The following is a 12,694-nucleotide window of genomic DNA, read 5'->3' on the forward strand; positions in this document are numbered from 1 at the left end:
AGACTTGACATAGATTTGTTTTTGAAAAACCCTGACATGGACTCTACATCAGACACATATTCTCAAATAAACTGAAATTAATTTCTGTCTTCAGTTCTGACAAAGGACTGGGAGTCAAAACTGAGCATCAATCTTTATACTCACATCATTGGGAATGGTGAGTTCATGAGTACTGGCCGGGGGACTGGCATCCAGACCTGGATCAGAGAGCAGAGGGAAGCTCGAGAGAAAGCCTAGGATAAACAGCACTTCATACACACTCATGATGGCATGTGAGCTTTAGAGGACTGGTGACCTTAAAGGGTTAGTTCACCCATTAATTACTCACCCTCATGTCGTTCCAAACCAGTAAGAGCTTCATTCATCTTCGGAACACGAATTAAGATATTTTTGATGAACTCCGAGAGCTGTCTGAACCATCCACAGACTGCAACGTAATTACCACGGTCAAGCCCCACAAAGGCAGTAAAGAGATCGTTAAAATAGTCCATGTGACTCCTTAATGTTATGAAGCAATGAGAATACTTTTTGTGCGCAAAAACAAACAAAAATAACGACTTAAATCAACAATCTATTCTCCTCCATGCCAATCTGCTACGCGATTCACGCAAGCACCATAACGCATGCAAGTGATCGTGCTCAGCTAATAGTGAACCAGCGCAAAACACGGAAGAGCTGTACTTTGTGAATAGCGCGACAAAGTGTATAGCGTAAGAGAGTGGCATGGAAGAGAGGAGAGTTTGTTGAATAAAGTCGTTATTTAATTTTTTGTTGCGCACAAAATGTATTCTCATCACTTGATAAACTTAAGGTTGAGCCACTGTAGTCACCTGGACTATTTTAACGATGTCTTTACTAACTTTTCTGGGCCGGCAGAATGAAATTACCTTAGAAGCCTATAGAGTGAGACAGCTCTCACATTCATCAAAAAAATCTTAATTTGTGTTCCGAAGATGAACGAAAGTCTTACGGGGTTGGAACAACATGAGGGTGAGTAATTACTGACAGAATTTTCAGTTTTGGGTGAACTAACCCTTTAATGGACAAGGTGCAGAGTGTGAGGCACTATTAGTCCTCCAGAGGCTTTTTATGAAGCCCTTTTTTCACCTCGAACTACTATAAATATCTCTAGCGGTTCTCACATTTTGTCATCTGTCAAGTTTCCTATAGTATGTCCTTGGTCTGACACAAACATATATTTGATATGTGTGTGTGTGATATACTGTGTGTGAATAGCTAAGCATGTTCTACTCAGCGCATGGCATTGGGTTTGCCCTTAGAAACAGCTTTAAACTAAGCTTGTATAAGACAGTGTTTATCAAGATGAATACGTAATGAATGGCTTGATGGAAGATGTGTTGTGGTCTGTAAAATCAAAACACTGATATGCTTCTCTTACACTAGTTTCTCAAGGGCAGGAAAAAAACACTTTATGTGTCACTGGTAATTTCTTTCGAGCATAAAATTCTACACCATTAGTCCCCTGTACGTGATAACGTTGCATAAGCAGCAAAACTTCACTATCTTTTATCCTGGGTCTTAGCAGAACAGGATTCGATGCTTCAGAAAAAGTCAACCCAAAAAAAAACAAAAAAAAAAACAACGCAAGATAATTTAGTATAACAGTGAGATGTCATTTTCTGAAATTTATGACTAAGCTTTTTTCCTCAAAACTAACCAAATAAAATAAAACACTGATCAAACCAAACCAGACAAAAGGAAAAAAGAAAAGAAAATAAGACAAAAGGAAACAAAACAAGAGAAAAGAAAAGAGAAAAACAAAGAAACCAAGACAAAATAAAACAATACAAAACAAAACAAAAGCAGTAACATACATTTTTAAACAAACAAAAGAAAAGAAAATAAGACAAAAGGAAACAAAACAAGACAAAAGGAAACAAAAAATACAAGACAAAATAAAACAAAACAAGATAAAAGAAAAGAGAAAAAAAAGGAACCAAGACAAAATAAAACAAGACAAAACAAAACAAAACAAAAGCAGTAACATACATTTTTAAACAAACAGCCCCCCCCCCCCCAAAACAAACAAACAAATAAACAAAAAAAGTAAAAAAACAAAACAAAACAAATTTGACAAAGTGAAGAGCAACCACCACGGGCATGTCATGATGCTTGACATGGAACGAGAAGGAAAGAGAGAGAGAAAGACGAAGAGAGCGTCTCTACAGGTACAAAGAGAAGGAAACTTCAAAAGGGCTCGTGGGTACGTACCAGGGAAAGCAGGGGTGGTCTGTCCGAGGGGGGTAAAGGGGGTTTGCTGCATAGCCAACTGGTGGAGCTTGGTCAACTGCTGAGGGTTTGGAGGGACAGTAGAGCTAAGAGGTTATTGTTATACGACAGGTCACACCAAGAAATCAAGAAACTAAACTAGAACAAAGAGACAAAGAGGATAAGAAGCCATGACACACTGTGGTGGAAGAAGAGCAAAAGAGAAAGCTGAAGAGATTGAAACTTTAGTAGGACTTGGCCTGACTTGGTGGGTTAACCTCATCTGATCGCTAACTGACCTTCGCTAAATTACTGATAATTGTAACATTTGGCAATTAATCATGTTACTGTTTTTTTTTTTTTTTTTAAGACTTCCAGACCACACAAGAATATCCAATCAAATATTTTATATTTTAATATATTTTATTTTATTGAAAATGATGCTGTTCACAGAAATGTCCAAATTAATTCGAATAGGACTTTCTGTAAAGCGTGCCTGAGCGAGCAACAGTAACCGAGCGGGCGGAGCTAAACGAAAGGTCAATCGGACTCCAGTACAAAAGTCATTTTGATGATCGGCACTAAATTTCTTTGTTTCAATATCAAAGGTGAGTTTAGTTTGTGATTTTATGTACCCCCGAATGCCTCTGAAGGGTATAAATGAACCACGAGTGAACCGTTATTTATCAGAGATATGAATATACAAGTGCTCGGGCAACCTTCAGAGGAGACGCAAGTCTGAACCAGTGCAGACTTGCAGTGGATGTTGTTGTGTACTCCCCCTAAATCTGACTTTAAAGAAGGTTGAAAGAGATGGCCAACCTCTACTTGAGTTATTGCAGTGTCAGCTGAAGCGTCAGAAAGCATCAATCACTGCCAATCTTAAATGAAAAGGACTAACACACGGCATCTCTCCTTCTCTCTGAAAGATATTCATTCAGATTATCAGTAAGAAAAACACAGCTATCGGGATAAAAGTATCATCTAGAATTCTAGATTGTAAGCATGCTTCAACTTTGAAAAGATCAGTGGTTCTCAAACTGGGATCTGTAAATTTGGTTGCAGGTGGAAAATACTTCTTTTCCCCATGTTTTCCTTCTCATTTCCCATCTATCTACACTACCATTTAAAAGCTTGGTAATACTCTTTTTAACGTTTCTGAAAGAAGTCTTATGCTCACCAAGGCTGTATTTATCTGATCAAATACAGTTAAAAACTGTAATACTGTGAAAAATGATTAACATTTAAAATAACTTTTCTTTTTTTATATATAAAATTGAATAAACATTTTTATTCATCTGAAGCAAAAAGCTTTGTGCATGTAAAACTAATGCAACAGGTAAGTTACAAACAGATGATCATTCTCAAGCTGCGTATGCTAAAAATAGAATGACAATCAAGAAAAAAAGAGAGATATAATTCTGTTTGCCTGGTTTTGATACTTCTATCAATAATGTAACAAGTCTGAAAATAACTCCTAAAAGGCCAAGAAGTACAAAAATGGTTTTATGTTTCTCATAGAAATGTTATGGTGGAAAAAAAAATAGATGGAAAAAATGATCAAAGGTGTTTCTTGATGGTCTTAAAAGTTTGAGAACCACTGGATTAGGTATGCACGTCACTTTTGAATTACCACAGAGTGTTGCGAGTCTCATATGTATAATTCTATGCGGACCATTTAGAAAATGACAAAACGGTGTCATTTCCTCCAACAGGCCAAGTCCTTAGAAGTTCGGTTTACATTTCGGAGGGCTGAAGTTGAAAAACATTTTCAGATTGTAATGCGACAAATAAATTACACATCAGAAACGTCATATTAATATTACTGCTTAATATTAATAGAGAGGTCCACACTGAAAACTACATAGCCATGCAGACTGCTGACGGTGCTGGGGGGAAGGGGGTGGATGGCTGGGGACTCACATCTGGGTGTGGAATGGCATATTGTCCCTGAATTGTGTAAGCCTGCGAAGACGGAGAGAAAAAAAGAGAGAGAAAAAAGAAAAATCGAATCAACATTTTCACAAGGCTGCAGGGCCCATTAAACACAAGAACTAACTGATTCATAATCTATTAATATTTTACAGAAACATTTGGCTTCAAAAGCTGAAATTTTCTTTCATATTTTATGTGAATAATTTCATGAGTAGTTGTACAGTAATAATATTCAGTGCCTTAAAAAATAGAGGCTTCTCCACACAAATTTACAACACTCATTCTGGCTTTTCTTATCAGTTTGTGATAAGTGCACACAGTATGCTTCAAATATATTTTATACTGACTGCAAATAACAGATAAACTCATTCCTTGTTTTGGTAAATATACCCAACAATAAAATCAAATTATTTCTGAACCATTTGAATAGATGAATATATAACATCCTTCAAGTTTTCTATTTAAGACAGTACATAAAATTCAGCAAATATAATATTTTCATTTCCTGTACATGTTCAATTTGAAGTGTCACACTGATAATCATGTTGTATTTAATGTTAAAGCCGTGATGTGGCATCTATGGTCATGTTGCATGAAGTGCTCATGAATGAGTTATGCTAAAAAGATGTTGTTAAAGGATATTATTATTATTCATCAATGGAATGTTAGATTAGTGGAATTTTTGTGTTGGTTAGCGAATGAGTGGGGAAGACTTCGTTTGATAGCATATCCATTTAATATTTATAACTTGACATTTCAAGTTTTATCGGAATCTCAAAATAATGCAAATCCAGGTCGTTTAGAGTTTCTAGTGATGTTACACTTCAGGTTTTGATAATATTAAAAGGATATGATATTTGCTCTGAGAGGGAGGAGTTTATTTTGCGATAAGAGTGAACGTCGATCTAGAATTAAAATGCACTCGAAGCAGCCAAAATGCATTCGTTGCCATGTAAAGGTGAAGTGTGCGATTCTGCATATATCAGATGTTTTTCTTGCCCACTATAAGGCATTTGTAGGTTGATTTCCTGAAGTGCGTAACCACTTTTTGAAACATTACTCTGTTTGTTAAGAGCGGCCCCACAAGTTGATTTATGATTTAAACAAAGGCTTAAGAAAATTACTAATGTAATTATGCAATAAAAAAGTTTAAACCATAAAGCCTTTGTTTTGCATGAGTACAGTTTTTCACTCTATTTCAGTACGCCTCATTTCAAATGCTTTCATGTCTTAACTTTGTATGATAATGGCCAAAACGTTTGGAATATGAAAGCACTCGAGTTCAAAATGCACATAGTTACACAGAAATGCATGTAATCACTTGCAAAGTGATTTTAAAGTGAACTAAACTTTGAGCACCTTCCAAGAGGTCTTATAATGCATTACTGCGCCAGAAAGACAAAATAAAAATGTGCATTTCACTTCATACCCATATTGGCTTAAAATTCACTTTTTGGATGGCAGTAGAAGGCACTGAAATATGTGATGGCAGAAGAGCAAACTCTCCTTACTGAGTCCTCCGAGGCCAGATTTGAACTCTCATTCACAATCTAAAGCTCCTTCCTCTCTGCAAGCATTTCCCTGGTTAGGATGGCGTGACAACATGCAAGTGAGAAGGTGAGAAAACCTGAGTGAACTAACAGGCAGTGGCTGGTGCTGCAGTAAAAGGCTGAGGTTGGCTGCGGACGCCGCCAGCGGGTCGGCTCTTACCTGGCCACCTGAAAAAATGACGGGGGTGGAGGCGGGCTTTGGGCGGTAGGGAATGGTGGCACCTTTCGGTGGGGACTAGGAGAGGGGAAGAGGTAGAGGCAGAAACAGCATTAGACCAGGAGACAGGTGCAGACAGGTGTGCGTGGTGGAGCGTTTGTGTGGTAAAGTTGTACGAAAACAAAGTCAGGCATGTTGTGAGACCCCAACGCTACATTGTTGCCATATGACCTCATCATGTTGCATGCTTACTGAAAATGTTTATTTTGCATTTTTATACAAGTTAAAATTCATGGCTGATATTATTTCCACTTCATCTGAAAATGGAAGGTCAAATTTTGGGTAGAATAATAACTGCAGTTATATAGTTTATAACTGTTAGTACATTTGTAAAGGTAAAAAATAGACACACAAACAAAGGATGAGACAATACTTGTTGTAAGCTCCCAGGCGATCTTATTATGTTAGAAATAAGTCTGTGTCTGTACAAGCGAAGACTGAAAATCATTCCATAACACCCAATCAGAGCACAATTCACCTCGGCAGGAAATCAGCCCTGCACGTCATTGGTGGATAAGAATAACATTTAAATCAATAAACCGAGATGGCGGAAGCAAGCCAACGGATGCTTTGTGTTTCTCATTAATCACAAGTAAAACAATGTAGTCTCTCTTTGGCAGGGTGGCTGTAATGGAGTGTGGCTGTGTGTATGGTAGTGAATCCACCCCATTGTTATTGTCATAACAAATGGATTTCACCCTCCAAAAAAGAAAATTCATTCGTTACTCAGCCTCAAGCCGTTCCAAAACGGACTTACTTTTCTCTGTGGAACACAAAGGGAAATGCACTACTGTATGCACTGGTTGCTCTGCTCCATGCAATTACGATGAATGGAGACTATAGCTTTCAAGCTTTAAAAAGAAAGCAAAACTTTTTGTATAAAAAAAATATACTTAAAGTAGTCCATTTGACTCATGCACCATATCCAAGACTTCTAAAGGCAACTAGTGAACTTGATCAACTAATCAAAAAAATCTTGAAAAGATCTAACCAAAAGTAACTATTTGTTCATGAATTGGATGTCGAGGCCCACAACAACTTGGGCAGATGACAAAAAGATGGCTATTTCAGTAAATAGTCACTTAAAGTCATGATAGAAATGGAAGTAGTGACAGAACTTTCTATATTGCGATGAAAAAAATGTAGGGCAGGGATTTGGTTCAATCCATTGGTTGTTGATGGAGATAGACCTTAATTTGAGCTTACAGTCAATACAATTGCGAGGATCAAGTGGTCTAAATGTCATACGTCACTCGAGAAAGAAGAATTACGTTTCACCAGACGATCGAGGTATGACATGAAATCAAAATGGGCAATTTTTTTCGGGAATATTGGAGTATTTATTATAAATGTGAATCTTTAATCAAAATAGCTTCCCCTTTCAATGACATCTCTTCTCTTCTCTGATGATGCATTTACTGGCGCGAGGGCGGGGCAACCTGTCACTCACATGAGATCACAGCAATAGCAAATCACAACTTCCATTTAATGCCAACTTGAAAAAAAAAGACATGTCTGCATGAATGAATAGTTCAATAACATGCATTTATGTTGACTTCAATGACATTTTCAAGTGCTTTTCTGTCCTTTTTGAGCTTTTGTGTTCAACAGTGTAAAGAAAATCACAAGGATTTTAAATGACATGAGGGGGAGTATAGAATGACAATTTTCATTTTGGGTGAACTATCCCTTGAACAACACTGTACAATACTGTACCTCCAGCATGACCACACATATCTGTTTGACACACTGGATGATGGCTTCCGGGGTGCCGGAGATTGTCACTGCGCGCTCTGTGGAGTTAGGCAGCATGTCCCCTGCTACCTGAACCTGAGCTCCTGTGGACTGGAGAGAGAGAGAGAGAGAGAGAAAACAACAGTTTATGATTCAGAGCATCCACTGCTGATGATGGTGTGATCTGCTCTGAGACCACACAGCTCTCAGGGGAACGTGCATCTGCATGCAAGCATATGTTTCTGTTGAAGTCATTTAAAAGACAAGAACATAATCAACATTGCCATTATTACTATAAAGCAGGGCTCTTCAATCTTTTTTAGACCAAGGACCAAAGAGTCTGGGATATAATAGCATGTGTTTGGTTGCATATTAAGAGTTAAGTTATACTTTGTGAGTTTTGTGGCTTTGTGGTTGACGACTCCTGTCATACAGTTTTGCCCACAAGGTGAGCTTGGTAAAGCTGCATAGGCTAGCAAATTCAATGGCAATCCACGATCTGACAGTGAGAATAATGGCAGTTTTGTACCTCTCTCATCTCTTTGATTTTTGAGCCTCCCTTGCCAATGAGGGAGCCGCACTGACTGGCGGGCACCACGAGACGCAAAGTGACTGGGGGCTTACTGGTGGCTGGGCTGTTGCTCATGGAGTTGATTATATCCTGAAGAAATATCAGAAAGCAATTACATAAGCAATGAAACTTTAAAATCGCAAATTACCAATTTTGAAATACACTTTTTAAAAGAAATTAATATTTTTATTCAGTAAAGATCCATTAAATTGATCAAAAGTTACAAATAATGTTCTTTTTCATTTTCTATTAATCAAAGAATCCTGAATTTATCACAGATTCATAAAAACACAACTGTTTTCAACCAAATCTTTCTTGAGCACCGGATAAGCACATTCGAATGATTTCTGAAGGATCTTGTGACACTGAAGACTGGAGTAATGATGCTGAAAATTCAGCTTTGATCACAGAAATAAATTACATTTTACAATACATTGACTTAGAAAACAGTTATTTTAAATGTTAATATTATTTCACAATATTGCAGTTCAGGAATAAATTACATTTTACAATATTGACTTAGAAAACAGTTATTTTAAATGTTACAGTTTTAACTGCATTTTTTGATTAAATATAGAGAGCATAGGGAATGTCTTTCAAAAACATTTACAAATCTCTTTAATGGTAGAGTATACAGTACCATCAACATTGACAAATAACATTTTGTTTGTGTTAAATGAGGTTTTCAAATACTGTATTCAGGACAGCACCTCTTCAAACTTGTATGCGATCATAGCGAAGGCCTTAAAGATGGCATCTGTGGGTCCAGTGATGGTGACGATCCTCTCAGGACAGTTTCCTTCTGAGATGTTGATGCGAGCACCGCTCTGTAGGACACCAAATGTCAAGTTAACCCTGAGAGACTCCAAGACCCTTTTAAAAGCTCAAAAATACACTTATAGGTGCAAGGTGAAATAACAAGAACATTTCAAATTACTATCATTATATTTGGACATACAACACTGAGGTCGCTGTGATTCTTGAACATGAAAAAACAAATCTCAACAGAACAAGAATTATATGTTTTATATGCTCTATATGAAGTATGTCTTTTATTTAATTTTTGGTCCACTTGTTTTAAAGTGCTTTATAAATCAATTTTGATTGATTGATTGAAAAGGGTTTTGGTAAAATGAATTAGACAAGAAACATACCTCTTCACGCATCTTCTTCACAGTTTCCCCTTTCTGTAGCAAAAAGAAGGACTGAATATTTAGATTCAGAGCTTAAAACGAATATACATATACACATATATACATACACACACATATACACACACACACACACACACACACACACTGAACATAAAACGTCCGTATCTAACATACCTTTCCGATGATGCTTCCCACTTCCTGCAGGAATAAAAAAAAAAGAACCAATAAAATCTTTGCAAGCATAAGCAGAACATTTTGCCCATTCACAATTTGTATATGAACAAATTTCCGCACGAAAATGGCTCTATTTTATATTCAGCCCTTGCTTACGGAGATTTAATGAGTCTAAAAGGTCACTGGTACTGACGACCCCTGATTCACCTTGGCCTGAAACAGTGGGTCAGGAGAGGACACATCCCTCAGGCGCACTCTGCAGTGACATCATCCACTTCTCTCTGTACTGCTCTGCGGGCTCAGCTTACCTTGCCGTGCATGAGAAGCCGGATGGTCAGGGTCACATTCAGCCCGCCCTCTGACTGGACTTTGTTGGGTTCCATTCTAGGAGTGGAGGTGAAGCAGGAATATGGGCACGTGACAGGAAATCCCCAGGAGTAGGACGAGAATGATGGTTCAGCAGCCAACCAGTCACCTGCAAGGGGGGACGGGATAACCACACACAAGAATCATCATGAGCCCAAGACTTCCACATCAGAAATGAAGACGGTGGCAGAGTGTTAAGATCTGCTCAGGAATCAGAGCTTGAAATTAAAGGAATGTTCCTATGTTGAAAGGCTCGGCATTTGTGATTGTCAGAGAAAATCATTTTGACTCGGTTAAAATAAATACACTACTGTTCAAAAGTTTGGGTTCGGTAAGATTTTTTTTTTTAAGTCTCTTATGCTCACCAAGGCTGAATTTATTTGATTAAAAAAATATATAGAAAAAAAGAATAGTATTGTGAAATATTCTTACAATTTAAAATAACTGTTTTCTATTTTAATATATTTTAAAATGTAATTTATTTCTGTGATCAGTGTCTTCAGTGTCACATGATCCATAAGAAATTAATCTAATATGCTGATTTGGTTATTATATCAACATTGAATAAAGTTTTTACTGCTTTTGTGGAAACCCCGATACCATTTTCTTGTTGAATAAAAAATATTTTGTAACATTACAAAAAAGTCTTTACTGTCACTCTGATCAATTCAATGCATCCGTGCTGAATAACAGTATTAATAATAATAAATAAAAAAACTTGCTGACCTCAAACAGTAGTGTAAATAAATACAAATTGCACTTACAGTTAAACACTTTAAAAGAAAGTATATAGTCCATTCCAGAGAGATTAAAATCAGAAATCTGAATCTTGTAGTTTTGCATGAATTATTCAGTTTTTTTATTTATTTGTTTTCCCAAGTCTTTTAATTCCTGTTAAAATGTAATATAATTTTCTCACTAGCCTCATGTATGTTACGTATGTTAAATGACTCTATACATTTTATATACGGTTATGTTTTATTGCCTATTATTCCACTGAAATTACTGTACTTGCATTTTTCAAATGACTTAGAAGTCAAACTATTTGCTGTGATAAATCAACCTTATGCAGTAAGCATAGCATGTAATAAATATGGAACACCACAATGACATCATTAATAGCCTTTTATATTCATAGTCTGAACACAAGAGGGAGCACTTCACAAGTAATCAAACTAAATATGTTTGTTGCCAGGCAGTAATCTCAAATTAATTTCAAAAACCAACAGCCGCTGAGGTCATTCGGCTTTCTGCATACAGAATGTAGCACAGCTGAGTCCAATACATCATGGGCTATGTAACAAAATACATGTCTTACAAAAATGACATCTAACAAAACTGATCGAGTTAAAACCAATGCCCAAAAATGCTAGAGAGAATGACCAACACTCAACACAAACACAAGATGACAATATTATGGGTAGGCAAAGATTGAATAAAATTCTATCCATTGCAAAGTTTCAATTAAATTAAAACTGCTTTACATGGTTATGATGAAGAGAAGAAAAACACATTTTGAAATAATTTAAGAAAAAGTAAATACATTTAAGAAAGAAGCATCAAGAGTAAATCTGCAGATTTCTCTGGGTTTACCATGAACAAGGTCATATAAAACAACTTATTTTCCATTTTGTATAATAATTCATAACATTCAGCTTATCGGAATCTGTATATTGGGTCTCTCTGATCCCTCCGATGATTTCTCATCCTCAGGCGTTATAATGAGTATCTGTCTGTACTCTGGTGAGGGAGGGGGGGGGGGATCCTAACTCTTCGGCACAGCTTCAGACCTGTCCCTTTTTTTCGTGATTTACGCCGTCATGTGGGTCTGGGGATCAACAACGATTGAGAGATTGAAACATTAAGCCGTCCCAGTGCAGCTGTCAGACTTTCCAATGGAGCGCAAGATAAAGAGAGAGCAAAAAGTGAATGATGGTGACTGTAAAAAGCACGATGAAAGAGAAATGGCATACGCGCTCGAGGATGAGACGTGCGGAGGAAAGTTTTGAGCACAAATGTTCGGGTTATGTGTGAGAGAGACGCGTCGAGAAAGCAAAGGGAAGATAAGTACAGATTCACATGGGTATATGAGATGAGCTGCCAGCTGTCCGCAAATCTCCTGCTTAGCTCAGATTAGAATTTTTATGCAATCTGTGCTAAGAGCACACAGAAGCAACAGAGCAAATGGACAGAAGTGAACCAGCCTTTACTCTTACAAATGGGTGTCCTCCATTTTAAGAAGCCCCGGTCCTGACCTGAGAAAACCTTGTGAAAAAGAAGTGCGCTTAACTGTATTGAATGTGCACTTGTAGTGCACTTTAAATCTATTAAGTATATATTTTTAAAAACTGCACTCGCAGATAATATTTTAATGTAAAAAGGACTTAAGTGCATTAGAGAGTACACATTTAAGACTAAGTACACTAAGTTTTTCAAAGTATCTTAATGATCAAGTTTTAATAATCTTGTCAAGCTTTACATACATGTAAAGCACTCGGTTATAATACAGTGTATTTGATATTATAAGTTAATTCATATTAAATGTACTAAATTGCAAATGTGCAAATATCATTACAAATGTGTAAGTACAAATATATATATACAAATATTTAAACAGATGACACACAAGTTTCAATAGAAATGACATATTTCAGTTCACCATAAATGCTTGTAGTACATTCAGCAATATACTTGAAACACATTTCAAAGACAAGAGAATTATGAAATTACACATAAAGATGTACTTAAGTTCTACTCATATGGG

General features: G+C 36.7%; 1 protein-coding gene across 13 annotated transcripts in view; it reads right to left on the reverse strand.

Annotated features, from left to right (window-relative positions):
- Positions 1-12,694, reverse strand: part of pcbp3 (poly(rC) binding protein 3) — a 63,281-nt gene that overhangs the window by 3,687 nt on the left and 46,900 nt on the right. For 4 of the 13 annotated variants that reach the window (XM_084422093.1, XM_084422092.1, XM_084422084.1 and 1 more), the window contains 10 exons: positions 9,873-10,039; positions 9,565-9,588; positions 9,391-9,423; positions 8,947-9,063; positions 8,195-8,326; positions 7,648-7,776; positions 5,806-5,949; positions 4,153-4,194; positions 2,233-2,311; positions 145-197 (listed from right to left, as the gene is read on the reverse strand). In XM_084422093.1, the coding sequence (XP_084278219.1) occupies positions 145-197; positions 2,233-2,311; positions 4,153-4,194; positions 5,806-5,949; positions 7,648-7,776; positions 8,195-8,326; positions 8,947-9,063; positions 9,391-9,423; positions 9,565-9,588; positions 9,873-9,947 (828 nt within the window). In that variant the 5' untranslated portion in view covers positions 9,948-10,039. The remainder of the gene's footprint in view (positions 1-144; positions 198-2,232; positions 2,312-4,152; positions 4,195-5,805; positions 5,950-7,647; positions 7,777-8,194; positions 8,327-8,946; positions 9,064-9,390; positions 9,424-9,564; positions 9,589-9,872; positions 10,040-12,694) is intronic. The other 9 variants (XM_084422087.1, XM_084422095.1, XM_084422096.1 and 6 more) reach the window with 3 other exon arrangements.

The sequence above is a fragment of the Rutilus rutilus genome, assembly GCF_951802725.1.
Source record: "Rutilus rutilus genome assembly, chromosome: 10".
NCBI classification, from domain to species: Eukaryota; Metazoa; Chordata; class Actinopteri; order Cypriniformes; family Leuciscidae; genus Rutilus; species Rutilus rutilus.